The 26,418-nt window shown below is 32.6% G+C and overlaps 3 protein-coding genes across 3 annotated transcripts; 2 read left to right on the top strand and 1 right to left on the bottom strand.

The window, feature by feature from the left end:
- Positions 1–8,238: 8,238 nt before the first annotated feature.
- LOC131595595 (uncharacterized) lies at positions 8,239–11,923 on the top strand. Its single transcript, XM_058867987.1, has 4 exons — positions 8,239–9,723; positions 9,801–10,865; positions 10,933–11,628; positions 11,707–11,923. The coding sequence occupies exons 1-4, from the start codon at positions 8,239–8,241 to the stop codon at positions 11,917–11,919; spliced, it is 3,459 nt and encodes a 1,152-aa protein (XP_058723970.1). The 3' UTR covers positions 11,920–11,923.
- Positions 11,924–18,590: 6,667 nt separating this feature from the next.
- On the top strand, positions 18,591–21,355 carry LOC131644905 (nudix hydrolase 15, mitochondrial-like). Its single transcript, XM_058915517.1, has 4 exons — positions 18,591–18,993; positions 19,071–19,213; positions 20,704–20,823; positions 20,945–21,355. The coding sequence occupies exons 1-4, from the start codon at positions 18,744–18,746 to the stop codon at positions 21,185–21,187; spliced, it is 756 nt and encodes a 251-aa protein (XP_058771500.1). The 5' UTR covers positions 18,591–18,743; the 3' UTR covers positions 21,188–21,355.
- LOC131644904 (magnesium-chelatase subunit ChlI, chloroplastic) lies at positions 21,220–23,638 on the bottom strand. Its single transcript, XM_058915516.1, has 3 exons — positions 23,427–23,638; positions 23,160–23,269; positions 21,220–22,450 (listed from the first exon to the last, which is right to left on the bottom strand). The coding sequence occupies exons 1-3, from the start codon at positions 23,530–23,532 to the stop codon at positions 21,398–21,400; spliced, it is 1,269 nt and encodes a 422-aa protein (XP_058771499.1). The 5' UTR covers positions 23,533–23,638; the 3' UTR covers positions 21,220–21,397.
- Between the last annotated feature and the right edge of the window lie 2,780 nt (positions 23,639–26,418).

Raw genomic sequence — 26,418 nt, 5'->3', positions numbered from 1 at the left:
TGTAATTTGATCCCTCCTATATATATATATATATATATATATATATATATATATATATATATATATATATATATATATATATATATATATATATATATATATATATATATATATATATATATATATATATATATATATATATATATATATATATATATATATATGGAGCAGCTAATCGAGTGAGAACTGATATCTATTGTGAGAAACGAGAACTATCGATATCAACCATCTGATTTAATTAATGCTTAAGATTTAATAATTCCATATAAATAGCACTTTATAGAATCTTTTCTATTATTCTTAATATTTAAAATTTTCATAAAAATAGAATCTTACCAAAAATATTATTTTATATGCCATTTAATTTTATATCAAACATATCAGTTTTAAATATTTATGTTATCTCCTATTTTTTCAAACTCTTTTGTTTCTTTAATTTATTATAAAAAAAATCATATTCAATATTTTTTTACTATTGGAAAGTTTTGATATTATTTACTTTATTAAAATAGACATGTCTAAGTATAGAACTTTATTATTTTTTTTACTGAGGACTCTATATATTTATTTTACATATATATATATATATATATATATATATATATATATATATATATATATATATATATATATATATATATATATATATATATATATATATATATATATATATATATATATATATATATATATATTCATTTATCAAAAAATATTAAAGAATTTGAGATTATTATGTATATTTTACTTTGTCTGATTTATTTATTTAAAAGTTAAGAAATTATTATTTTAACAAGTTCTACTAAATAAAAGTACATTACTAATTTATCTTCTATATTTTTATTTGATTTTTATGATTGAAACTATTTCTTCTATAAAAAAAAATATTTTTATTTAATTTATCACTTATGTTTTATTAAAAATATTAAAGAAATGTGAAATTAATATCAATATTTTAATTTTGTTGATTTATTTATTTGCGTGTTTGGAAATTTTTTATTTTTATAAATTTTACCATTGTAACTATTTTAATAATTGTGTCCCTTTTGATAAATTATAATTTTTAATTTTATTATATATATTTTTTTCAATATAAAATTATCATTCTTTTAAGAAAATATTTTTCTATATGCTACTCGAAGAATGATAACTTCATATCATAAAAAATTAAATGAATAATTAGATTAAAATTTCTAGTTTGTTAATATTCAAAAGAGGCCACAATTATTAAAATATTATAAAAATAGTAAAACTTCACTGTAGTAAAATTTGTAAAAAAAGAAAAATAGTAAATTTGGAAATAAATAAATGAACCAAATTAAAATATTAAAAAAATCTCTAACAATACAAAAATTTAGAATATTAAAATTTACTAAATAATAATTTTTGGAACTCCCTAACAATACAATAAATAATAGGGTTAAATAAGTTTTTAGTCCTTATAAATATTGCACTTTTCACTTTTAGTCCTTACAAAAAATTCCGTCGAATTTTGGTCCTCACAAAATTTTCCGTCACGAATTTTGGTTCTCACAAAATTTTCCGTCACGAATTTTGGTCCCTCCCGTTAGATTGCTCTAATGGAGGCTTATGTGGCATGCCACATGTCTCGCCACGTCAGGCAAAACAGAATTAAAGAAAAAGATGAAGATTGCGGGGATTTTAAACCCCCTCTAAATAACTGAAAAAAATACTCTTATGATCTTAAAAGATTTTAATGGCTTTATTTTCTAAACTGAATTGAAAATTTTAAATACTCTTATTTTAAAGTCACAAAAGGTCCATGATTTAGCCAAATCTATTTATCTAAGCATGTAAAGTATAGGTTTTGTCAAAGTAAAGTAGTTCGCAACGATTATAATTTTATCGACAATGTAAACATACACAGTTACACTCCCAAAAGTGGTAACATTATTATTATTATTAATAATAATAATAATAATAATAATAATAATAATAATAATAATAATAATAATAATAATAATAATAATAATATTTTGATATTTGTGTCTTTAGATAAAGATTGAAAATGGACCTTTCTAATTTATGTGTTAGTGAATGAGAATTTGGTGATGAAATATTGAAATAGTTATTTACTCTATTAGACAATTAGGAAAGTATTTACAAACACTCAAGTGAGATAGTTAGTGACGAGCATAATTGTGATAATTGTGAGATATGTGTATTTGAAACTATTTTAAAATTTTCAAAGATTTAAAATCTTCTGTTTTTTTACAATTTTATAGTATAAGGATAGATGTAAAAAGATCATTTGAAATTATATATATATATATATATATATATATATATATATATATATATATATATATATATATATATATATATATGTGGAGCAGCGTATCCAAGAAAATTCAATATATATATATATATATATATATATATATATATATATATATATATATATATATATATATATATATATATATATATATATATATATATATATATATCATCTAATATTTTTAAGTATTGTTTTTCGCAGTTATTCACTGATTATTACGTCACATTTGCTATGTTGTCATTGCTTTCCACAAAAATGGAGGACTAGATAACAAAAGTGTTTGTTCTATAATTCATTGTATCTTCATCTTAAACTTTAAAATATACCCAAAATATTAGGATATGAATGAGACTTGTCTCTTGTTTTGGCTAGTAATGGAACAATGGTAAATGGTACAACATATAAAAAGATAACTAGAAATGAAACTTGTGCATCAAACTAGAAATCAATGGCTAAGTGTACTCCTAAATCAAAATATAACTAGAATGCATTAGGGATGTTAGAAAAATGAAGGGACAATTAAGAAATTGAGTATGTCATCACCCACCCACGTATAATTGCATTTATGATACTGAAGTAAGATGAAATATGGACTGACATATTTACTGTATTCTAACCAGTACCAAAAATAAGTCTGTGAACATAAAGAAAAAGAACATACTAGGAATTATGTGAATATCAAACACAAATCTGTTCAATAACTCCCGCGCTCAATGAATTATCTGGTTTTGGAATATTCAGTAACTGAGCACATATTAAAAGACAGTTTGATTATGAGGATTGAGAGAGTGTAATCAAGGTTTGTAGGTTTGATAATGTGAAGAATGAGAGTAACAAAAATTTCTCTACCAACAGTTTGATTAATTGCTCCTGTAAATTTCTGGTTTTTTAAGTTATTTAAAGGGGGTTTAAAACCCCCGCAATCTATCTATTTTAAATTAGTATTGACTTTAATTGACGTGGCGTGCCACGTAAGCCTCTGTTAGTGAAATTTAACTGGAGGGACGAAAAATATTGCGAGGACCATTGTTTGAAGAAATTTTTTGCAGGGATTAAAATTGAAAGTTGTCATATTTATAGGGACTAAATACTTATTTAACCCTAAATAATAATAGCAAAAAATTGTATATTTTAGACATGCATATTTTAGTAAAATAAATAGTAACAAAGTTTCATAACAATAAAAAAGTATGATTTAGAGAGTTTTAAAAAAATTGTACAAGATATTGTCAAAAAAAAATTATGAAAATCTTAAATATTAAACATAATAAAAAAGATTTAATGAAATGCTCTTTATATGGAATTATTAAATCTTAAGCGTTAACTAAATCTGATGGATGATATTGATAGTTCTCATTTCTATAAAAGATATCAATTCTCACTAGATACACTCCGAATATATATATATATATATATATATATATATATATATATATATATATATATATATATATATATATATATATATATATATATATATATATATATAATAGCTAAAACCCAATCCCAAAAAACACAACTCATAATTATTAGATTAAAATATTATAATATATTATATATTAATTTAGAATATTTCTAAATTAATATATATCCAATATTCTAACATTAAATAACGGATCCTCAAATTGAACCGGTCAAACTCAAAATTCGCGAACCATCCAAATTGGACATTCTTGTTGCTTTTCGACTTCCTGATTTTCGGCAATCCTGAAATATATTTTCTTTCTCTTCATCAAAAAATGTTTTAAGGCATACTTCAACAATCTCCATCTTGATTTGAAACCGTATTGATGTCAATTTAACCATCAACAACCTTGTTGCTCTCTACCATGATGAAATTCTAATCAATACTCTTGATCAAATTAAAGTCACCCTTGAATTTTGATTTTGCCACTTGCATCCACTTGTTTCCAATTACCATTTTCCGCCATAGTAATTTAACAAACTCACAAGTATTATTTTTCAACCATAATTGACTCCACTTGCTTTCAAATGCCTATCTAAAGGTCATTGATTCTTAGCCACATTCAAAGCATAACACCCAAGACTAGAATAATCATTCCTTTGAGATACTACAATCCCCCTTCTTACCTTATAAGTCAAATGATAATCAAAGATCTCTGTAACCGTTCCCTCACTACTACTAGTATCCATAGTAGGAAACTCCACCTCAAACTGAGTTTTATACATTATAGTTTCTAACAGGTTTATCCCTTGGTTTATACTATTCTTCCTCTGGAAAAAAATTCTCTACTAACCAAGTAAGTTGCTTTGACATCATCCCTTCTCTACCAACCAAGTGACCTCCGCGTATTTTAATAACACCTTACCACTACACCACTTAACATATATTGTTATATTTTATATTTAAACATATATACATATAACAAAAAAAACTAAAAATTTCTTAAAATTATTAAATAAAATTTAGAAAAATTGTATAATAAAAATAAAATTCACTTTTTTGCAAATATAAATATAAAATGACATTATTTTTTATATAAAAGAAAACTTAGATACAATTCCTTAGGTGTGGTTTATACTATTTTTCCAATGAAAATATGACAAGTGTACTTAACTATTCTTTACATGGTGAAAATAGGAGAAAATTGCATATGTGTATAAAAAAATTATACACTCGCCACATTCTCATTGTAAAATAGTATAAACCACACCTAAAAAGGTGTATCTAAGTTTTCTTCTTTTATATAAATATATATTTTATTTGTTAAGACAATAAAAAAAAGTGTAACTTTTACTAAAAATTAAAAATTAAAAGAGAATTAAAATATTTAAAAAAATGTAAGGGGAATAGTAACATAATAAAAAGGATTAAAAATAGAAAATTAAAAAAATATTAGTGATCGAAATTTCGGTCTCTAATTTTTTTATATAAATTAAATTGTATATAAAAATATTTTCGTGACCGAATAGACTGTCACAAAATTTTGGTCTCTAAATCGAAGGCTGATTTATTTTAGTGACCAATTTAATGACCTCGTAAAATTGTCTCATGAATATCAAATTTTGGTGGGCTAATTCGGTCACTAAAAGAGAATTTTCTAGTAGTGACGCTCAATTCCTCCTCTTGAAACACTTAAGCCTTCACCACTATCTTCAATCTTCAAACATTTTGACTTTGAAAATTCTTTGGATTTTACCGCCGTCTGAACTTCATCCAAAGTGATAGTACCTTCCTTACCATAAAGAAGGGCATCATTAAAGTTCTCAAAGGGTCTAGGTAATGAACTAAACAAGAGTAAATCCTTGTCCTCATCATCAGTCTTCACTTCAATTTTCTCAAGATCATCAATAATCTTGTGAAATTCTGTCTACTGCTCCACTATAGATTTGTTTTCCACCATTCAGAATGAATATAGTTGTTGTTTCTGACACAACCTATGAGTCAAAGACTTTGCCATATACAGTGATTCAAGTTTTACCCACATAGAAACCGTAGTTTTCTCCCTGACGACTTCTCTTAGAACTTTATCCCCAAGGCATAAGATACCCTAGTGAACCATTTTGAAGAAGTTTACTCTTCTAGGGAATCACCATATACCCTTTCTAAATCAGAATCATCGGAAAAAGATATAATTTCTAGCTCTAGATGATTTCTACCAAGAGAAGGGAGATGAGAATCAGGGGATACCCTCATTATAGAGACAAACAAAGTTTCAACTTCATAATTGCTCACTAGGTCAACTGTACTATCACTCATCCTGATTATAAAAATAGAAAATGCTGAAGATAAAAACTTAAGTTAGTATGGTACTTAGTTTTGTGATAATGATGAAAGAGGAGAATATGAAGAAAGGCAAAGGATTTGAGCAAAACACTAAAGATAGTCTCTAATATTATTCTTAGAGAAGAAGAAACGAAGATTTTTTTTTGAGAAAGTAATTGTAAATATGACTATTAAGGGTTACAAAAATTTCAAAATACTCAATTCACCTTATTTATAAGCAGAGACAACTGAAGGATCCAGACCAATTAGAGTAATAAGTCACAAGATTAATGACTAGATTTCTCCTAGTGGATACACGCCAACTCGAGTGCACTCGAGTGCATTATAAACTGTGTCATGCACTAGCTAGTCGTGTCACTACACTTGTCACAAGAAGGCTATGAAGCATTTCAACGATCGGAATGCATTTAATACACTTATTTCCCACTACCTTTTCAACTTATTCCAGGCGTTTCGGTTCCATTTCACACCGGACCATATCTTGAAGGCCGACCAACATCGCTTAAGAATTCCCTCGACTCCTTCAAGGCCTGGAAAAACCTTAGGGACAATTGCATCCATTTCTAGTTCCCAAACGAAACAAGATTTATTATTTAAACATAAGTCTGTGTTGCATCAAACTTATTGAATTACCTTTACTTCAATTTTGATCAAAATATTTCTATGTTAAAGTTTTAACTTGCTTGGGTCAAGGAACTTTGTTTATCATGTTTGGTTATGCCTTTGAAAGAATCATTCCTCTAGTGATATCATTGTAATATTTGGTTATAAATCCTATTGATGGGTTTCTAAGCTTCCATCTTATTTTGTCTTCAGTTCTGCCCGTAAATATTTGATTTTAATTCAAAAAAAATTGAAATTGTTTTTAAAGGGGATCAATCTATTCAACCCACTTCCATACCTTTTATCCATATTCTCGCCCAACACACCAAATAAAAATATAATTTATAGATCAAATATTCATACCATAATAATGTATATAAAATATCTAAGTTGTAATAAATAAAAAGTTGAACATGAAATGATTAAAGAATATTACCTTAAAATATTGTTTTACGGTATTTGAGTAGTTTTAAATCATTAATAATAGTCTTGGAATCAATATTTACAACAATATCTTTTTCAATATTAACTATGATGCTATCTCCTAGAAATTCAGCTTCCATTTTACTTCTCAATCTTGTCTTGATAATTTTCATTGCCGAAAAAGATCTTTTAGTAGTGATTGTAGATACAAGAGAGTCATGACAAGGAAAATTAGTTTATCAATCAAATAATAAATTTCCTTATTTTTAGATTCACCACGAGCTTCATCTACATTTATACAAAATTTAAAATCACTAATTTCTTCACGCATATGCTTTTCACCCTACTTGAAAGAATATGCAAGATTTCTTTTTGAATTTTATATGAAGTATACTTGCTATTAGATGAAACATTTTTCAACACAACTTTTACAACTCCATCGTTGTAACATGCTAATAGTTTAATCAATTAACAAATATTATCTTAGTTTAATGATTCTTTACTTTCATCGTGGCATGTAAAAACACAAACTTGAATAATATTCTTAATGTGTCCATCTTAATTCAACAAATCTTAACAAACTTCATAATATTATTGTATGGTGAACATGACATCCTTTCCTATATGTTTTAAGAATAGTATGAATTTTCAACTCTAAGGTCATTCATTAATAAATTAAGGGTTAAATAAGTTTTTGGTCCCTATAAAATTACCAAATTTCGTTTTAAGTCCCTCTAAAATTTTCCTTCAAATTTCAGTCCCTACAAAATATTCCGTCTAAAGAAATGGTCCCTGACGTTAAAAGCCACTAACGGCTGCTGATGTGTCAAGACAGGTGGAATTTTTTTAAACCATTTTTTAATTGTTTTAATCCAACCTTATCTTTAAGATGATCTTCTTCTTCTGGTCCCTCCTCTTTCTCTAATCTTCATCGTGGTCCCTCTTCTCTCATCCATTCTTGTCCCTTTCATTCAAGTGGTCCCAACAACGACAACTCCTGCTCCTGCTCCGGTCCCAAAAAACGACAAGGTAAGTCCCACTTTCTGATTCTATTGTTTAATAATTGCGACATTTCTGTCTTGAAACTTGTTTAGGGTTGTGCGTTCCTTGCATGCAGTATTTAGGGTTCTATTTTTGTCTGATATACCATTGAAATGTGTAGGGAATGGGGTTATTTAAGGTTGTCTTTTTTACCAATGGCAAATTTGTAAGAGATGAAGGGGTATCATATGAAGGGGGCGATGTTTTTGCTATAGCTGGTCAGGACCCAGATTTCTGGTCATATTTTGAAGCATGTGATTTACTTAAGTCTTTGGATGCTTCATTTATAAAGGAAGATGTGAAAATGTGGTGGAAGTCCGAACATGGCTCACTTGAAAATGATCTAAAACCACTTGTTAATGATGAGGATGCAACATTGTTAGCTATGTGTGCTGAGGAAACAAAGTCTGATATTGAGATATATACTGAGCCAAAAGACAATGTTAATTCAGAAGATAGTGAATCAAGTGAAGACTCTTTGGATGGCATACATTTTGAAGATAGTGAAGAGGAGAGGATGAATGATAATGATGAAGATGTAGGTGAAGAGATCAACAATTCTGGTGCAGGTGGAGTGGAAGATGGTGCAGGTGGAGTAGAAGATGGTGCAGGTGGAATAGAAAATGGTGCAGGTGGAGCAGAAAGTGGTGCAGGTGGTATACATACAGGAATGATGACAGCAGAGATGGAAAGGGAACACATAATTGATGATGACTACTTAACAGATGAGCTTGATAGTGGGGCAGATGATGATAGTGATGGTGGTAGGCCTTCAATGGTAAAGTTTAGGGATGATGAAAAACTTAGAAAGGAATTTAAGTTCAAGGTTGGAATGGAATTTTCATCTCTGAAGCAATTTAAAAAGGCTGTACTGGAACACAATGTGTTGAATGGGAGGGAAGTTAAGTTTGCCAAGAATGATGGGGAAAGGTGCAGGGTTATTTGTAAGGATAAGCAACAATGTGGTTACACTGTTTTATGCAGTAGAGTGTTGAGAACTGAATCATTCAGGATTAAGACTTTAATTCAGAAGCACAAATGTGGAAGGAAGTTCTTCAACAAGAATGCTAATGCTGATTGGGTGTCTAGAATAATTGTGGACAAGTTGAAGAACAATTCAGGTATGAAATTGAATGAGATTGTTTCTGATGTTAGATTGAGGTTTGCCACAGAAATTACTGGATGTAGGGCTTTCAAAGCAAGGCAAATAGCTAGAAGGGTTGTTGAAGGTGACTCAGCCAAGCAGTACACTATGTTATGGTCATATGGAGCTGAATTGAGAAGGGCATGTATAGGTAATACATTTAAGTTGAACATTTCTGGTTTGCCACCTAAGTTTGAAAGGTGTTACATGTGCTTTGATGGTACAAAGAGAGCATTCAAGAATGGTTGTAGACCTTTCATAGGATTGGATGGTTGTCACTTAAAGAACAAATATGGTGGAATATTGTTGATAGCTGTCAGTAGGGATGCTAATGATCAGTATCTTCCACTTGCCTTTGGTGTTGTGGAGACTGAGTGTAGAGACTCTTGGAGCTGGTTTATGAGGTTGCTTCTTGAAGACATAGGTTCTGATAATAGGTGTTGCTTCATTTCTGATCAGCAAAAGGTGTTATTTGTTAATCTTTATTTCCTTATATGTGATTATATGTGATTTTAAGTATTAACTTAGGTCTTTATATGCAGGGATTGGTGAATGTATTTGAGGAAGACTATCCTGAATTTGAGCACAGGTTTTGCTTAAGACATTTGTATGCTAACTTCAAGAAGAAGTTTGGGGGTGGTACACTCTATAGAGATCTAATAATGGCTGCAGCAAAGGCAACCTATTTTGAAGACCATGAGGCTAAGATGAATCAAATTAAAGAGGCAAATCCAGATGCCTATGAATGGATGAATGCTATTCCCAAGAATAAGTGGTGTAAGCATGCCTTTCCCTTCTACTCTAAGTGTGATGTTCTTATGAACAACCTAAGTGAATCTTTTAATGCTACTATTTTGATGCAAAGGGATAAACCTATACTAACCATGTTTGAATGGATTAGGAACTATCTAATGGGTAGGTTTGCCACTCTTAGGGAGAAGGTAGAGAATTACAAAGGAGTGATTATGTCTAAGCCACTTAGAAGGTTAGATAGGGAGATAGAAAAAAGTGCTAGTTGGCTGCCCACTTATGCAGGTAGATTAACATTTCAGGTTACTCATGTAATGTTCACAGATAGTTTTGTTGTGGACTTGGCAAAACATACATGTTCTTGTAATTTTTGGGACTTGGTAGGGATCCCATGTAGACATGCTGTTGCAGCCATTCATAGGAAGGTAGATAACCCCATTAACTATGTACACAAGTGTTATCATAAGTCTACCTATGTAACATGTTACAATGAAGTTATCAGTCCTATTAATGGCCAAAACAAATGGCCAAAGACCACTGACCCTGAAATCTTGCCACCTAGTTATAAGAGAGGCCCTGGCAGACCAAAGAAATTGAGAAGAAGAGAGGCTGATGAAGAAAGTCAAACAAGGTGGCAAAGGACTAACACAAGTCATAGGTGCAAGATTTGCTTTGAATATGGACATAACAAAAGGACTTGTAAGAAAAACAAACAGCTAGCAATTATTGTTGGTGAAGTACCAAGAGATGTACCAAGAGATGTATCAAGAGATGTACCAACAGATGTACCAACAGGTGTTGCACCCACCCAAGGAAGCCAAACACCTAATGTGGGAACTTCTGGAGTCAAAAAAAGGGTAAGTAATCATACTAAATTGGTTACAGTTATTTTGGTTGATTTTCTTACAATTACATTGGTTGCAGGCTTCTGTGCAAATAGGAGGGAAATCAAAGAAGTCAAAGTCTACTGCAAATGTAGGAGGGAAATCAAAGAAGTCAAAGTCTACTGCAAATGTAGGAGGGAAATCAAAGAAGTCAAAGGCTTCTGTGCAAACTAATGATGTGCCACAACATGAAGCTGTAAGTGAGAATCAGGCTGAAGATGTGCAAGCTGGAGATGTGCCTCATAGCAATGAGAATCAAGCTGAAGATGTGCCTCATAGCAATGAGAATCAAGCTGAAGGTGTGCAAATTAATGATGTGCAATCTAATGATGTGCCTGCTAATGATGTGCCTGCTAATGATGTGCCTCATACCAATGAAGCTGTAAGTGAGAATCAAGCTAATGGTGTGCCTCATACCAATGAAGATGTGCCTGCTAATGATGTGCATCATACCAATGAAGATGTGCCTCATTCACAAAACACTGTCAGTTCAGCTGAGGCAATGAAAAGGTATTGTGGAATTGATCCTGATGAATTGGAGGCCTTGTTAGATGATGAGGAAATACTTGACATTGCACCATTGAGAATTGATACTAGTCCTGTCAAGAGTAAAAGACCTGGTCCCAAGACCTTTATTGGGAAATGCCCCAAGGTTCCAAAAACTGTCAAACCATCCATTGCTCCAAAGGTGTCCAAAGCTGCCAACAAGCCAACTATGTCAACTATGAGTGACCCTGTAAGTTTGTAACAAACATTGATGTACCTTGGCATGCTGTGTTTATAAACCATTGTTAACTGTTTTTTGTCTTAACAGGTAAAGGTAATGATATCACCAAGGAAAAAGTCCAATCTTGCTGCATCTCCAATTAGAAAGAGTGATAGGCTAAGGACTTTGAAGGCAAAAAATATACCGGGGCCTGGAAGGGATCAAAATGATCCACTTGAAATTCCTGATGAAGACACTACTGTGAGCAGTGCTAGTGGGAGCAAGCCATGGGCTGACATCCAAAAGAGCATGACTCAGTGATCCATAATTGTCCTACTGTTTTGTTATTCACTTTGAAACATTTGTGTGATGTATGATGAACCACTTTTGGAAGTATCTCTTTTGTGTTGAACTGAATCTAAGCTGTATTATGAAGATGTATTATGAACCACTTTTGGATGTATCTCTTTTGTTTTGTACTGAATCTAAGAGCTTTGGTTTTATCAGTTGCTTTGGTTTTTATCAGTTGCTTTGGTTTTTATCAGTTGCTTTGGTTTTGTATCAGTTGCTTTGGTATTATGAACCATTTTATCAGTTGCTTTGGTTTTTCATTTATGTGTATCATAACAAACAAAATTGAAACAAGAACTACATTGTATTTCATTAAACCAGAACATCAAACAAGAACATCAAACAAATACATCAAACAATGAACATAACCAAACTACAATATTTTTCCAAACATAAAATCCAAACATAACCAAACATAACCAGACTACATTATTTCACAAGCCTAAACAACTCAGTAATTACACTTGAACACAAAATACAAATTAATCATACAGGACACAACAAGAACCAACATCTTTATTTTTCCATGATATTCCAATATTTTCAACTTGGCCTTTAAGTTCTTGTTCTTCTTCCTTGCATCCTCATACAATGACTTCATATATCCCACAGATTCCATGACATCAAACTCTGAATTCCTAATGGTAAGATCTTCATTTCCAGATTTTTCACCAACATCTTCAGCCCATATGAATAGATTACAAGTATCAGCATTCTTCCAGTAAGGACATCTCCAAAACAACCTCCCCTTATTTGCTCCATTGTTACATTGATACATCACCATCCGAGCTTGACACCCACAAAACCTACCACCAAATCGCGATTTCACTGAAACAGACGACATAGGTCACGATGGACGAAGAATAACTTGAAGGAATGAACGAAGAAGAAGCACAAAGTGACACTGATATAGGAAGTAGGGCAAAAGAAGAAGAGGAACAATGGAGGCAGAAGATGAAGAAGAGGAATTAGGGCAAAGGATTTGCAAAGGAATGACACTGTGTTGTCCCTTTAATAACACGCTGGATTAAAACAATTAAAAAATGGTTTAAAAAAATTCCACCTGTCTTGACACATCAGCAGCCGTTAGTGGCTTTTAACGTCAGGGACCATTTCTTTAGACGGAATATTTTGTAGGGACTGAAATTTGAAGGAAAATTTTAGAGGGACTTAAAACGAAATTTGGTAATTTTATAGGGACCAAAAACTTATTTAACCCATAAATTAATTTATAAAAGAAATGGAATTAGACCACAATAACAATGATCTCACCTAAATCTAATCAATTATATGTAGGATAAATAGAAATAATTTCATTAATCTTTTTACAAAATAAATTAACAAGTGTCATAAATCATACTCCCCCATCTATTTTCATCTCTAAGTATAAGCTCCGAGTCATATATTAAACAAATTTCATATTTGTTAATTAGAGAATAGTAGCTGGTGGAAGCTACAAGCATAGCTAATACAAATTTCATTTATGTTACAACGGCCATAGTATTAATTATAATCCAAAATGGGAGGCTCTTGATGCTTTGATAATTTAGTCAACCTATTAGGTGAAGATAGCAAATAGAGTAAGCTATCAAATTGCAATTTGCAACTCATGTATTTTCTGTGATTAATTCAAATAAGTGGTGAACACTAGAGCTATTTAAAAGCCGGAATTTTCGATGTTGAAACAATATTATTATATAGGTTCTCATAACGGGTCCTTGTGTCCTTGAAAGCTAATGCTCAACATGTGAGATATCCAATTATACAGTTAATTAGGCAGTAGTAGTGCCAATATAGCCTTCCAAGTTCCAACTTTTTTATGTCTTAAAAATTACTTTAAAGTTAAAGTTAAAAATAAGAGCTTTTAAAATAAAATTAAAGTTGCTTGGTTATGATTATTTTTTAAGCTTTAAAATTTTATATATATATATATATATATATATATATATATATATATATATATATATATATATATATATATATATATATATATATATATATATATATATATATATATATATATATATATATATATATAATACGTATTGAATAATAGTTGTATTAACCTATATAATTTAGTGTATAGTATAAAAAATTAATAATATTATTATTGAAAATTTTTATACAATAAAATGAGATATAATATACAAAACAAATAAAAGTTAGACAATACTAATATCTACAAAAATGATGTAAACAAAATAAAATAAATAAATAAAACATAACTCTAGATGTTATGAACCATAGAAAAAAATTGAAAAACATACGCATAAGTGCCATTTTTTTTAAAAGAAAATGTTTTCATCGGGATTTGAACCGCAACCACGTGTTTTAAGCTCCAAAAAAGTTAGTTTCAACTACTTTTTTACAAGCTCATTTTATTCAATTTTTTGCCTTTAAAAAAAAGCTACTTTTTTTCATAAGAGCTTTATAAAAAATGTGTTTGGCCCTCCATCTCCTTATAAGGAAAAAATAAGTAGATAAAAAGTTAGGCCAAACGAGTAGAGTCACTTAAGAGTTTTGGGGAAAACTCTGTTATGATTGTTAATATATAATTTGTTTTTGTTTTTTATTTATTTATAAATTATAGATGAGTTAATTAAAAACTTTGGACGAAATATATATACTTGTCACAGAGTTTATTGTTTCTTTTAGGAGGATAAGAAGTGATGTAATTTGCAACCTTAGAAAAAAAACATCTATAGCGTGAAAATTTTAAAATAGGAGAAAAAATCACGATCATTTTCAATTGACAACTAAAGAATAACAATATATATGTAAATTGTTACAACACATAATATATTTTCAACTAACCCAAACCCTTGGTACACCCACATCCTCCAAAACAAATACTTAACTATATCTCACAACACTCTAATAGAAGAGCATAAGAGAACAAAGAAAGTCAAATACAAGCTTAAAGTGCTTTTGACGGATGCATCTTGTAAAGAAAAATTTGAATCTTATATATAGTCTTGAACTCATTCCTTCACAAAACTAAGCGATGTGAGACTTTTTCAATATGTATATTTTCAACCAAACCCCAACACTCTCCACCTTGATTGAAAATAATACATTAACTTTCATTGTCTTCACCGACAATCATATTCCACCATAAAGAGTATCAACATGTATATATTTAACCAATCTCAACAATCTTCATCTTGATTGAAAATAATACATCAAATATCATTGTCTTCACCGACAATCATAGTTCTTAAAACTATCATACTCTCTCATGAAGAATATATTTCACTTGAAGATAAACCACTTCAAGAATTTCACATTGTCATCACCGACAATCATATGCTTTATCATGAAGCATAAATTTCACTTGAAGCTAAACTACTCCAAGAATTTCACATGTCAAAAACTAGGTTGACGAAAGAGAAGAAAAGACCTAGGTTGGGTCAATAATTAGGACTTCGCAAATAGCTTCGAAGGCTTTGATAAACCCCAACCATTTGGACGTAGTTGGACTGAGGCTATGTGCAGGATGGTCGGGAGGGCGCCTTCGAAGTCAGAAAAAGAGATTTGTATCTTGAATCATCGAGGAATCCAATATAGAAGTAAAATAACTCGTCATTAACATCTTGTGGCCGCAAGAGGCAAACCGTCTCACCTTCCTCACAGGTTTCTAGTATTACTTCTTCTTCATTGCCAGTCGAGGAAAAACTTATACTAGTGCGGAGTTTTCCTATATCACTATAGTTGACCGCGTTGTTCTTGTAGCTCAAAACCTTTGAATCTACAAAGGATCTATCCATTTCCATTAAGACTTCAACGGAACCTGATGATTCAAATTGTGAGTCAGAATCACTAAAAGATTCATAGCGGTCTTTGTAAACCTCTTGGATGATCTGTGCAAACTCATTTCACCCTAAGTCCCTTTTGCATGGTTCCATGCATTGCTTCTAGAGAGCTCTTCTCTCTTCAGCATTGCGGGGAACAAATACATTCTTCGACTCATCACACTCCCTAATTATGAGCATTATTATAAAATGATAAATGCAGAGAGGGATACAAAAATGTTACCTGGAAGAAGTATGTGGTTGAAAGAAGATGAAGACCTCCTTAAAAAATCTTCAGAAAAAACTACTTGGGGCGATGGAAATGGAAGAGCAAGAGAGAGGGAATAACATTTGAGTGTTAAAAGCCCTAGGCAATACTATAAAGTGGAGTTATGGAGGAGGGGGTGTGTTCCCCGTAAAAGTCATCATTGCGTGGAAAAGTGAAAAGACGTGACTTGATGGCTCTTGAAAATCCACCAGCACACACTAAGATCATGGTGACCATTGGATTATGAAAGGCCGATCACCCAAGTTAACTCAAGAATTCTAAAGATCTCTTCTGGACCGAACACTTCACCCCTATGGGTCTCGAGATCGGGGGGCTTATGTACATACCAAAAATACTTAAGCTGACATGGTAGGTCGATATGCATATAAGTAGCTATGGCAGGGAGGTTGGTTTGGCAATATACTATCGATTAGGCCGAATTCATCTTCCCTAGTCGGATATTCAACTCAACTCGGCGAGACCCTCAACTCGGAGGGGTTCTCCATCATCCACCTTGGTAGCCTGGAATCCTAGTCGGCTATGACGGTTACAGATTTCTGGCACACTGGGGCCGTTACAAGCGTTACGCTTCTTAAATGAGGGGTAACAGAGGTTACGATAGCTGCCATTACTGAGGGAAATAGAAAGACAACCCTTCCTATTTTCAATCACCTGTAATAAGTACAACAACTTTCTTACAGATAAAAAATCACCACAAACACTTGGTGAATATGACAACAAATTGATAAAAATAAGTACAAATGAATTTTATAACATACTTGATAATACTTGAGGATTTTGTTGCATTTTTGATATATTGAAAATTCAATATCCTCCTTAAATGAACAAATCAAGATGATATAAACATTTAAGTGCTCAAGTGTTTTCACTAAACTTTTTCACATATGATTGGAAATTATTCAGGAAAAAGTTTCTCTGTTAATATTTTAGTGACACGTGAAACAGATGAAAATTGTTCATAAAAAAGGTGAAAAACTTCTATCAAATTATTCTACTATTTATACATCACAAGACACCTTTTTGAGAAGACTTGCATTGCTTGAAAATAATCAGAAATAATTTGCAATGCATTAGGAAAATGATTCATGAAAGAATGTTATGAAAAGGCATCACGTTATTTCATATGTTTTCAAAAGCTACAGAGTTAAATCGATTTACCTAATGATGTTAATCGATTAGCCATTCCTCAACGTTCAAAAAAATATGAAAAAAACACTAGGTTAATCGATTGGCATAGCTTGGTTAATCGATTTACATAGTTGAAAATTGGATGAACAAATCAAGATGATATAAACATTTAAGTGCTCAAGTGTTTTCACTAAACTTTTTCACATATGATTGGAAATTATTCAGGAAAAAGTTTATCTGTTAATATTTTAGTGACACGTGAAACAGATGAAAATTGTTCATTAAAAAGGTGAAAAACTTCTATCAAATTATTCTACTATTTATACATCACAAGACACCTTTTTGAGAAGACTTGTAATGCTTGAAAATAATCATAAATAATTTGCAATGCATTAGGAAAATGATTCATGAAAGAATGGTATGAAAAGGCATCACATTATTTCATATGTTTTCAAAAGCTACAGAGTTAAATCGATTTACCTAATGATGTTAATCGATTGGCCATTCCTAAACATTCACAAAAATGTGAAAAAAACACTAGGTTAATTGATTGGCATAGCTTGGTTAATCGATTTACATAGTTGGAAATTGAAATGGTAAATTGATTTACTTGACATATTAATGGATTACTCTCTTTTGAAAACCAAAATTTTGTTCAAACAGAACCAATGTAAATCGATTTACCCTAATAAAAACTTGAAAACTTCTAAGTTAAAATGCAATTATGAAACTTATGCATGCTTAAAAGTTTATGACTAATTCTGGAGCACATAAATCTTATAACAACTAAATTGGACATTGTACTTTGGTCTATGATTCAATTTCATTGAAATCCAAAACTTTACACAAATTTGATATTTGATCTTTCTTCTATGATAGACTTTTGTGTTCATCAAAACCAAACTAAAACGCATGAACACATCTTCTTTACAAGAAAAATATGTTTATTATATTGATACACATTAAAAGTTGAGTTTGATCTAACTTATCCCTATAAAATCAACTTATAAGTTACGATGTGCTACTCTTCATAAACTTTTTTTCTATGTTGTATCTCTAACCAACGTAGAATTTGAATTTTTTTCTCAATATATACCCCTTTATAGTTTATCACTATTGAACTTAGTGCATATATAAACTAAGATCCGTCCAAATTTTCAATACGTTAGATTTGATTTTACCAATAAACCCTCTCAAACTCAACATTATTAAATTTAATGTGTGAAATAAATAGTAAAAGTGATTCGATCAATAGACTCTGATATTATATTACTCTATCCAGATCGAAAGGTGGTGAAGAATCGAAAAGGAAAGAGAATCAAAATGAATTAATTCATATGAAATAGAATTACAAAATGATAATATAGTTAGGTGACTTATGTACAATTTTTGACCATATATAATGGAAAGGAAGATACCAACCTAACTAAACTAACCTTACAAGAGAAATTGACAAATGACAATAACAATAGTTTAATGTAGTCTAGTAATCTCACAAACACACGAGCCTTGTCACCTCTGTTTTTCCAACTTCCATGTTCCACCTCTTTGCTATGTCTGTTTGAAGATCTTTTTTCGTTTCCTTAATGGCTTCAAACACGACAAACAACGAGGTACGAGGTTCACAACAAAGGTTACAAACTCTGCTTCATCATCTCCAAATCCAATCATCATCCAATTCAAATTCCAATTCCATGTCCACCAATTCACTCCAAGAGATTTCAAATTCCAAACCCAATAAAAGAGCAGCGGTTCTGATTTGTTTGTTTGAAGGACAAGATGGGAATTTGCGAGTTATTCTGACGCAGCGTGCTTCTTCTCTCTCAACACACGCTGGTTAGTTTGGTGAATCCATTTCCATATTTACCCTCGTTGTGGTAACTCTCTAATGATTTGGTTTGGTTTGGTTGCAGGTGAGGTTGCTTTGCCAGGTGGGAAGAGAGATGAATGTGATGCTGATGATGTTCAAACTGCCTTGAGAGAAGCTAAAGAGGAGATTGGATTAGACCCTTCTCTTGTTACTGTTGTTACTCTTCTTGAACCCTTTCATACTAAGGTACTCACTTTTTATCATCTAGCAGCATGCCGTCTTTGAGGGCAGATCATTTAAGCTCCTATTAAAAAGGCATCATAAACTATTTGTCGCAGTTAAACTAGGACAAAATAGGGTCTTTATTTGATTTCCCACTCTTTAATCGTGGTTAAGATAGACGGGATCTTCGAAAACTTAAGACGACCTGAGGTTTTAAAAAACGGTCTGTGACCGCGAATACGGCCGCGACAAAACGGTATCGGAGCCTTCCGATACTGTTATTCCCCGTTTTAAGCCTGAGAAAAAAATCACAGACAAAACACCGTTACAACCGCGACAAAACACCGTTTCACAAGCGAAGCACCGTTAAAGTCGTTTACACACTTTTATTGACAAAAAATTATTTGAAAAGTACAAATCAAATGACTTTTAAATGAATCAAAATTTTGAAATTTTGAACTTAAAATTTTGTTTTATTGTAAGAATGAAATCACACTACTTTTATAGGAATCCTAGTCTTTTTATCGGAATTCTCTTTTGTGCAATGCCGAGAGAAATTCACACTGCGATGACCTTTATTTGCAACACAACACCTATACCGACCGAAATCGCGAAAGCCGCAACGCGACCGCGGCCATTTTTTAAAACCTTTATCTCATTTTTTAAATTTTTGATGCATTTTAATGGGTTGAAGTTGGACCTTAAAATAACAAGGTCATCTAAGTGTGAATGGATGGGAATGGTTTTTAGGTGATCTGGTTAGTGTTATCAAATAACAGGCTCGAGTGGTAAACGAGCTCTTGCTAAGGACGAAGGTTCGGGGAATATCGAATTCGATTCTTGGTAGAAACAATATTTGACCAGTGCCATAACCTCTCGGCACGAGCTGGATTATTAGGGCCCCATTCCTCTAAAAACTGGATTACTAGGGCCTCATTCCCCTGAAAACCAGAGCACATAAAGAAGAAAAAATAGCAGCGCCATGGCCACTATAGCAATATACGCGGTGGTTTTTAGCCTCGCCACAATGGTAAATATCAAATGATATTGCATGTTTTTTTCACCATAATCCGCTATAACAGCATGGCAAAGTGGTCGGTATGGCGGGATTTTGGCACTCTGCCATGGACCGCCATTAGCCATAGACAACACTTATTTATTTATTAGTCCATTTTTGCTATCATATTTCCCAACAAGTAGTATCAAAATTTAGATAGTAATTGTTAATGGCGGTTAAGGTATAGTAGTATTCAAGTATATTGACTTTGACACTATAGAGCCTTCAATATCTAAAGGTTTTAGGTAAAGATATAATGTACACATACCGAAGAACACGATAGATTGTGTTCAATTCAGCTATTGTTGAGTATTACCGGTATCATACTAACTTCCCTCGTGCATGATCACTGACCTATGGAATTGGACAGAAACATTGATCTTGTAAATAAAACTATGAACTGTCTATGTTAGCCATTTCACAAGTTAGTTCCCTTACAGAGTTATTTTAATTGCAGTACGGCATCACAATAATACCGGTGGTTGGAATACTGTCCAACAAGGATGCATTTTCGCCAGTTTTAGATTCAGCTGAAGTTGAAGCCATATTCGATGTCCCCTTGGAGATGTTCCTCAAGGTTCTTATCTCACTTAAAGTTTTGCACTCTAATGTTTATTGGTGTTAAATTTATTTAGCCTTCAACGTGAAAGTGATCAAATGCAAAGGAACTTAATTTCTTACATTATGTTTGAATGCAGAATGATAATAGAAGAGCAGAGGAAAAAGAATGGATGGAAGAGAAGTATCTTGTACATTATTTTGATTATGAGGTAGACAATAAAAAGTATGTGATATGGGCCATAACTGCTTCCATCTTAATTAGAGCTGCTACCCTCTTACTTCGGCGGCCGCCGGATTTTCTAGAGCAAAGACCTAAAATATGGGGAGGAGTTACCGAAAATGACACTAAAATACTACAGAGGAATCATTCGCAATTGTAACTTTATTTATGTCTCTTTAACTTTGAAGAAAATTTTCCAGATGAAATTGTACTGCATTTATGTTTCTAGTAAAGGCTTAGAATATCTTGTATGCAAGGAATTTATGAATGTTACTCATGTTTAAAGACAATAAAATTCCGCGATAGGAAAGGTTACAATCTAAACAAATACCAGAGCTGAGAGAATGTTTTATCTATCTATCTATCGCATTCAGCTGAATATTTCGTAAAATTTCTCAGTGACAAGTAAGCCCGAGTCTATCGACTCCAAAGGATCCTTTCTAAGACGGTGTCTCAAGCAGTTAGGGATGACAGTAGCAATATCCTCAACACTCACTTTGTCTCTTCCCTTCAAAGCAGCCAAAGCTTTTGCAGCTCTATTTGATACAATGTCTCCTCTCAATCCATCCACGTTCAGTTCTGCGCACACCCTCGAGATTTTCACTTTCAGATCTTGATCGATTTGAACGGAAGAAAGTACTCTCCTTGCTGAGGTGATCTGTTCCGTGAGCTTCTCTTGCTCGGCTTTGTAAGTCTCTCGAAAGTCCTTCGGGTTCTTGTCGAACCTAGCTCTCTCTTCTACAATCTTCACTCTCAGTTCAGCGTCTCTAACAGTCCCCACTTGAGCATGCATACCGAACCTATCAAGCAGTTGTGGCCTGAGCTCTCCTTCTTCGGGATTTCCCGAACCGATTAGGATAAACCGAGCCGGATGCGAGATTGAAATACCTTCTCTCTCCACTGTGTTCCAACCTGATGCAGCAGAATCCAACAACACATCAACTAAATGATCATCCAAAAGATTAACTTCATCGACATATAAGATTCCTCTATTAGCTTTCGCGAGTAGTCCAGGCTCGAACGCCTTGACACCCTCAGTCAGAGCTTTTTCGATATCGATTGTACCGCAAACCCTATCTTCTGTAGCTCCTAAAGGCAAATCAACCATGTTGATTTTGCTCAACACAATGGAAAGTTGCTCCCCTTTTATTACTCGGTCTCGCACTTCAATTCCCATCACTTCTGGATCTTCTGGGTCTGAGTTATAAGGATCACCAAAAACAACCTTGATTTCGGGAAGTAAATCGACCAATGACCTAACCGTTGTGGATTTCCCGGTTCCTCTATCCCCCATTATCATCACACCTCCGATCTTAGGATCGATCACGTTAAGCAGAAGGCAAAGCTTCATCTCATCCTGTCCAACTATAGCAGCAAAAGGGTACACTGGCCTCTGGCTTTCTTTCGCAATAGTATTCAGACCCTGGATATCAAAAGTTCATAGTTGACATATAATCATCAGAATAGCTTAAAGGTGTTACTCAGATAAAATAAGATTATGATTCTTCACTAAAAGAAAAGTCTTTCTAAATAAGTTGAATGAGAAGGCTTTTGAAAAACAAAAGCTTATCCGAATATCAAGTATTTGAACATCATTGTTTGGATAAACAACTTAACTAACAGCTTATAGCATAAGCATTTATTATATAAGTGCTTATATAAAAGTAGCTTCTATAACTAGCAGTGTTATCAAATTGCCCCGCCATGGCCGCTATGATACATGGCGGTTTTTGGGCTCTCCGCAATGGTAAATATGGGCCGCCATTGCAGGTTTTTCCGCCATAATCCGCAATAACGGCGCCGCAAAGCGGCCGGTATGGCGGGATTTTGGCTCTCCGCCATGGACCGCCATCAGCCATCGACAACACTGATAACTAATGATAAAATTAAGTTAAGTTTTTTTCGTATAAGCTATAAGCTGTTTTCATAACTATTTCAGAGAGCTTATAGATATAAGCTGAAAATAGCTTATGGACATGACATCCCAAACAGTTGCACATGTGCTTATGCAAGATACATTGTTTGGATAAACAACTTAACTAACAGCTTATAGCATAAGCACTTATTATGAGTGCTTATGCAATTCAATCCATAATTTGCTAAAATGGAATATCCCTTGACTAGGTACCTACCTGTTCTACAGAGTTAACCTCAGTAGCAACATTGACAACAGGAAACCGAGATTTTCCCTTTAAGCCATTAATTCCAATTCCTCCACAAAACTTCCTACCACAGCTTTGCCCTACAAACCCAACCATTCAATTTAGATTCAAATCATCACAAAAAGAAGAAAAATCACAACTTTAAGACAGAGAAACAACATATATGAAATGGGTCATTCTTAATCCATTCTCACCACTACTGCATAACCTCAAAAAAACAAGAAAATGATAACATACCTGAGGTTAGAGAGAGTGTGTTAATGGAAGGATTGGAAGAAGGGGAAGAAAGGTAGCGTGAAGGAAGAAACGCAATTGAAGAAGTGCCTAGTGTAGTTGAAGCCATGGGTGAAGGTGAAGAAACACAGTTTGTTTGTGCTAAGATTAAGGTTAGTGTTTTATTCAGTTGTTATGGCAGCTGGCATGCTTTCTATTGGTCTCCAACTATAAGGATAAGAAGATAGATTCTCTCTCTTTTTTGGTAAGATGGATAATAAATGGGGTGTAGTTCACAAATATGTGAGCGTGTGTTTAGTAATTAGATAGTGATATTTTGTGAATACTTGTAAGTATATACTCCTATGTCTTAAAGAGCATTTGAATGGTTTATTTTATTTGGAAATTTCTTTGTAGACCCCCTATGGGAAGAATCCTTGCTGAAAAGCCAAAAATATCATTGCTTCGGAGATGCATCTCCGAAGTATATTTTTTTTCAGATTTTTTCAGAATTCGGAGATGCATCTTCAAAAGCACTGAAAATTCAAAATTAACGTTGGATTTAACTATCAGGTATTTTTTCGGAGATGCATCTCCGAAAAAAATCTGTTCATATACAATTTTCCCTCCTTCACTATTTCATCATTTTCATCACAAACCCTCTTCAAAACTTCCATCATTCTCAATCAATCTCCATCATTCTCAATCAATTTCCGTGTTTAACAATATGTAACTTTAATTTTATGTGATGTTTGTAATTTCCATGCTTTATAATAAATCGAAACGTTGTTGTTTGTTTTATGAATTCCGTATCAGAAAAATTTTCGGAAGTACATATTCAAATTCTTTTAAGGGGGTGAATTCGGAGATGCATCTCCGAATTCACCTTTTTTCTGGAAATTAACTTTATTTCGGAAGTACATATCTAAAATCACATTTTTTCAAAAAAAAAAGTGTTTTCGGAAGTACATATCCGAAACCACCTTTTTTTACTTTATAAAAAGGTGATTTCAGATATGCAATTCCGAAATATAGGAACAATTTGGGAATTTCGCCGTGGATGATCAAGAAGAATTGGGGTCTATAAAGAAATTTCCTTTTACTTTTTAAAAATATTTCTATATACATGAAGGAAATTATTAAGATTACAGAAGATGGTAATGAGAGAGGAGAGACCAAATATGTTAACATTGTACAAGACTTGCTTTGAATTCTTTTAATAATGTTTGTATTTGATATTATAACATAGAGATTCCTTCTGTCAAAAAAAAAAAACATAGAGATTCCAATATACTTTAATTTAGAATAAAATTAATGTGTTTTGATGGTAAGTATGTCTTTTTCAATAAAATATTGAAATTATTACAATTAAATATTAATTTGTAGATCTCACGTATACAATTCAAAATATTAAATATTGGATTAATATATTGAACAAATTTAAAAACAACCCTATAAAAAAATTCAAATTTTTCATCCGTGCACTTTTAAGATTTTTCTTTTTTAACCCTTTAGTAAATTTGTTCAACAAATTGGGTGATGTGGCATGTACAGACAACTTTATTTTTCTATTATTCATTTAAATAAATGTCCACATGGCATTTAAATACTTATTCAAAATAAATGTCCACAGGGACACAATCCTGCAGGTACATGTCTTTTTTTACGAAGTCGATCAGTCATGAGAACCTTCCTAGCCCGGCTCCACCATTGGTCAGTTAGATTAGAAAGGTAAGAGCAATTATCCTCCTAAATGAAGGCTCGATTCTCCATCAAAGTACGAGATTCTGATTAGGCCAAAAAGATGTGAGTAGAAATACCCGAGGCCAAGGGTAGGATGCTCGGAGTGCTTGACACCCCTCGAGTATCCCTAAGAATTTTGACATCGGGTTTAAGAATCGGGATGGTTCCTCCTTGAGGCTGCAGCAAATCAAATAAAGAAGGTCGGGTTGGTTGCTTCGTCACCCCGACTAGAACATGGATGATGGCCGGTGTTGGAACATTAGAAGGACCGTTCATCACCGGGATAGCCCAAGCTTTCTTTTTCATTTGATGAATTACTTTATCACGCTTCATTGATTCTAGAGGTTATGAACTTCTTAGCCACCTTAAAAGAGCAAGCACAGAAAACAAAACAGGATAACCAGAGTCAGGAAAGCGATATGCTCAAAATCAAATTTTTCCTCTATTTGTTTTTCATGTTGGTTCTTAATGTAGTTACTATAGCTTGGACGGGGAAAAGAGAAGTATGATTTATTTTTGTTTATGAGAGAAGGATCGAAAGTCTCCTCAGTGGGTCGAAGACCTGTGATAGCAACTACGTCAAAAAGAGTTAGAGTTATCATCCCGCAACAGAGATGAAAAGTGTTAGTCGAGCCTTCCCAAAAGAAAAGGGTAGAAATGAGCATGTTGGGGTTGTACTTAGGGCCGACTCTAGACAACTGAATCAAGTCGTATATACCCTGGACTTTCCAGACTTGCTCTTTCTTTTCCTCTACTATATCAGACCATTTGATATAAGCAACCTGTTTAGTAGTGGGAGAAGAAAGAAAAACATGTTGGGGGCGAACTCATAAAACCTAACTCATAAGCTTTGTCTATGAAATGCACGAGCCTTGCAACGACGATAACAAGAGAAAATTTTCCTTTAGTTTAGCAGGTTTTTCAAAAGACTTGGGAAATGGACCCGATAACACATGAGTTCTACCTGAGATTGAGAAAGGGATGAATACATGGGAAACCCAAATGAGAGATTTTTCCTTCTCCAAAGGTGGTTCAAGTACATAGGTGCGATCATCTGGTTTTGTAGGTGTAGTAACATTAGCAGCAAATGGGATGGAAACTTGTTTCGTTGGAGTGGAAGAAGAAGCCATTATTTTGAAGTTTGGAAAAAATTAAAATTTGAGGTTGAAGACGGAGATTGAGAAGGAAGAAATTTTTAGGGTTTTGAAGAAAAAGAAGTTGTGAAAAAAATGAGAGAGTGAGGATGTATATATCATGGAAGGAGAGGTTTTAG

This window comes from Vicia villosa, linkage group LG1 (genome assembly GCF_029867415.1).
Source record: "Vicia villosa cultivar HV-30 ecotype Madison, WI linkage group LG1, Vvil1.0, whole genome shotgun sequence".
Taxonomy (NCBI): Eukaryota; Viridiplantae; Streptophyta; class Magnoliopsida; order Fabales; family Fabaceae; genus Vicia; species Vicia villosa.
Note: the sequence above shows the minus strand (reverse complement) of the source record. Positions and strands in the feature narration are given on the sequence as shown.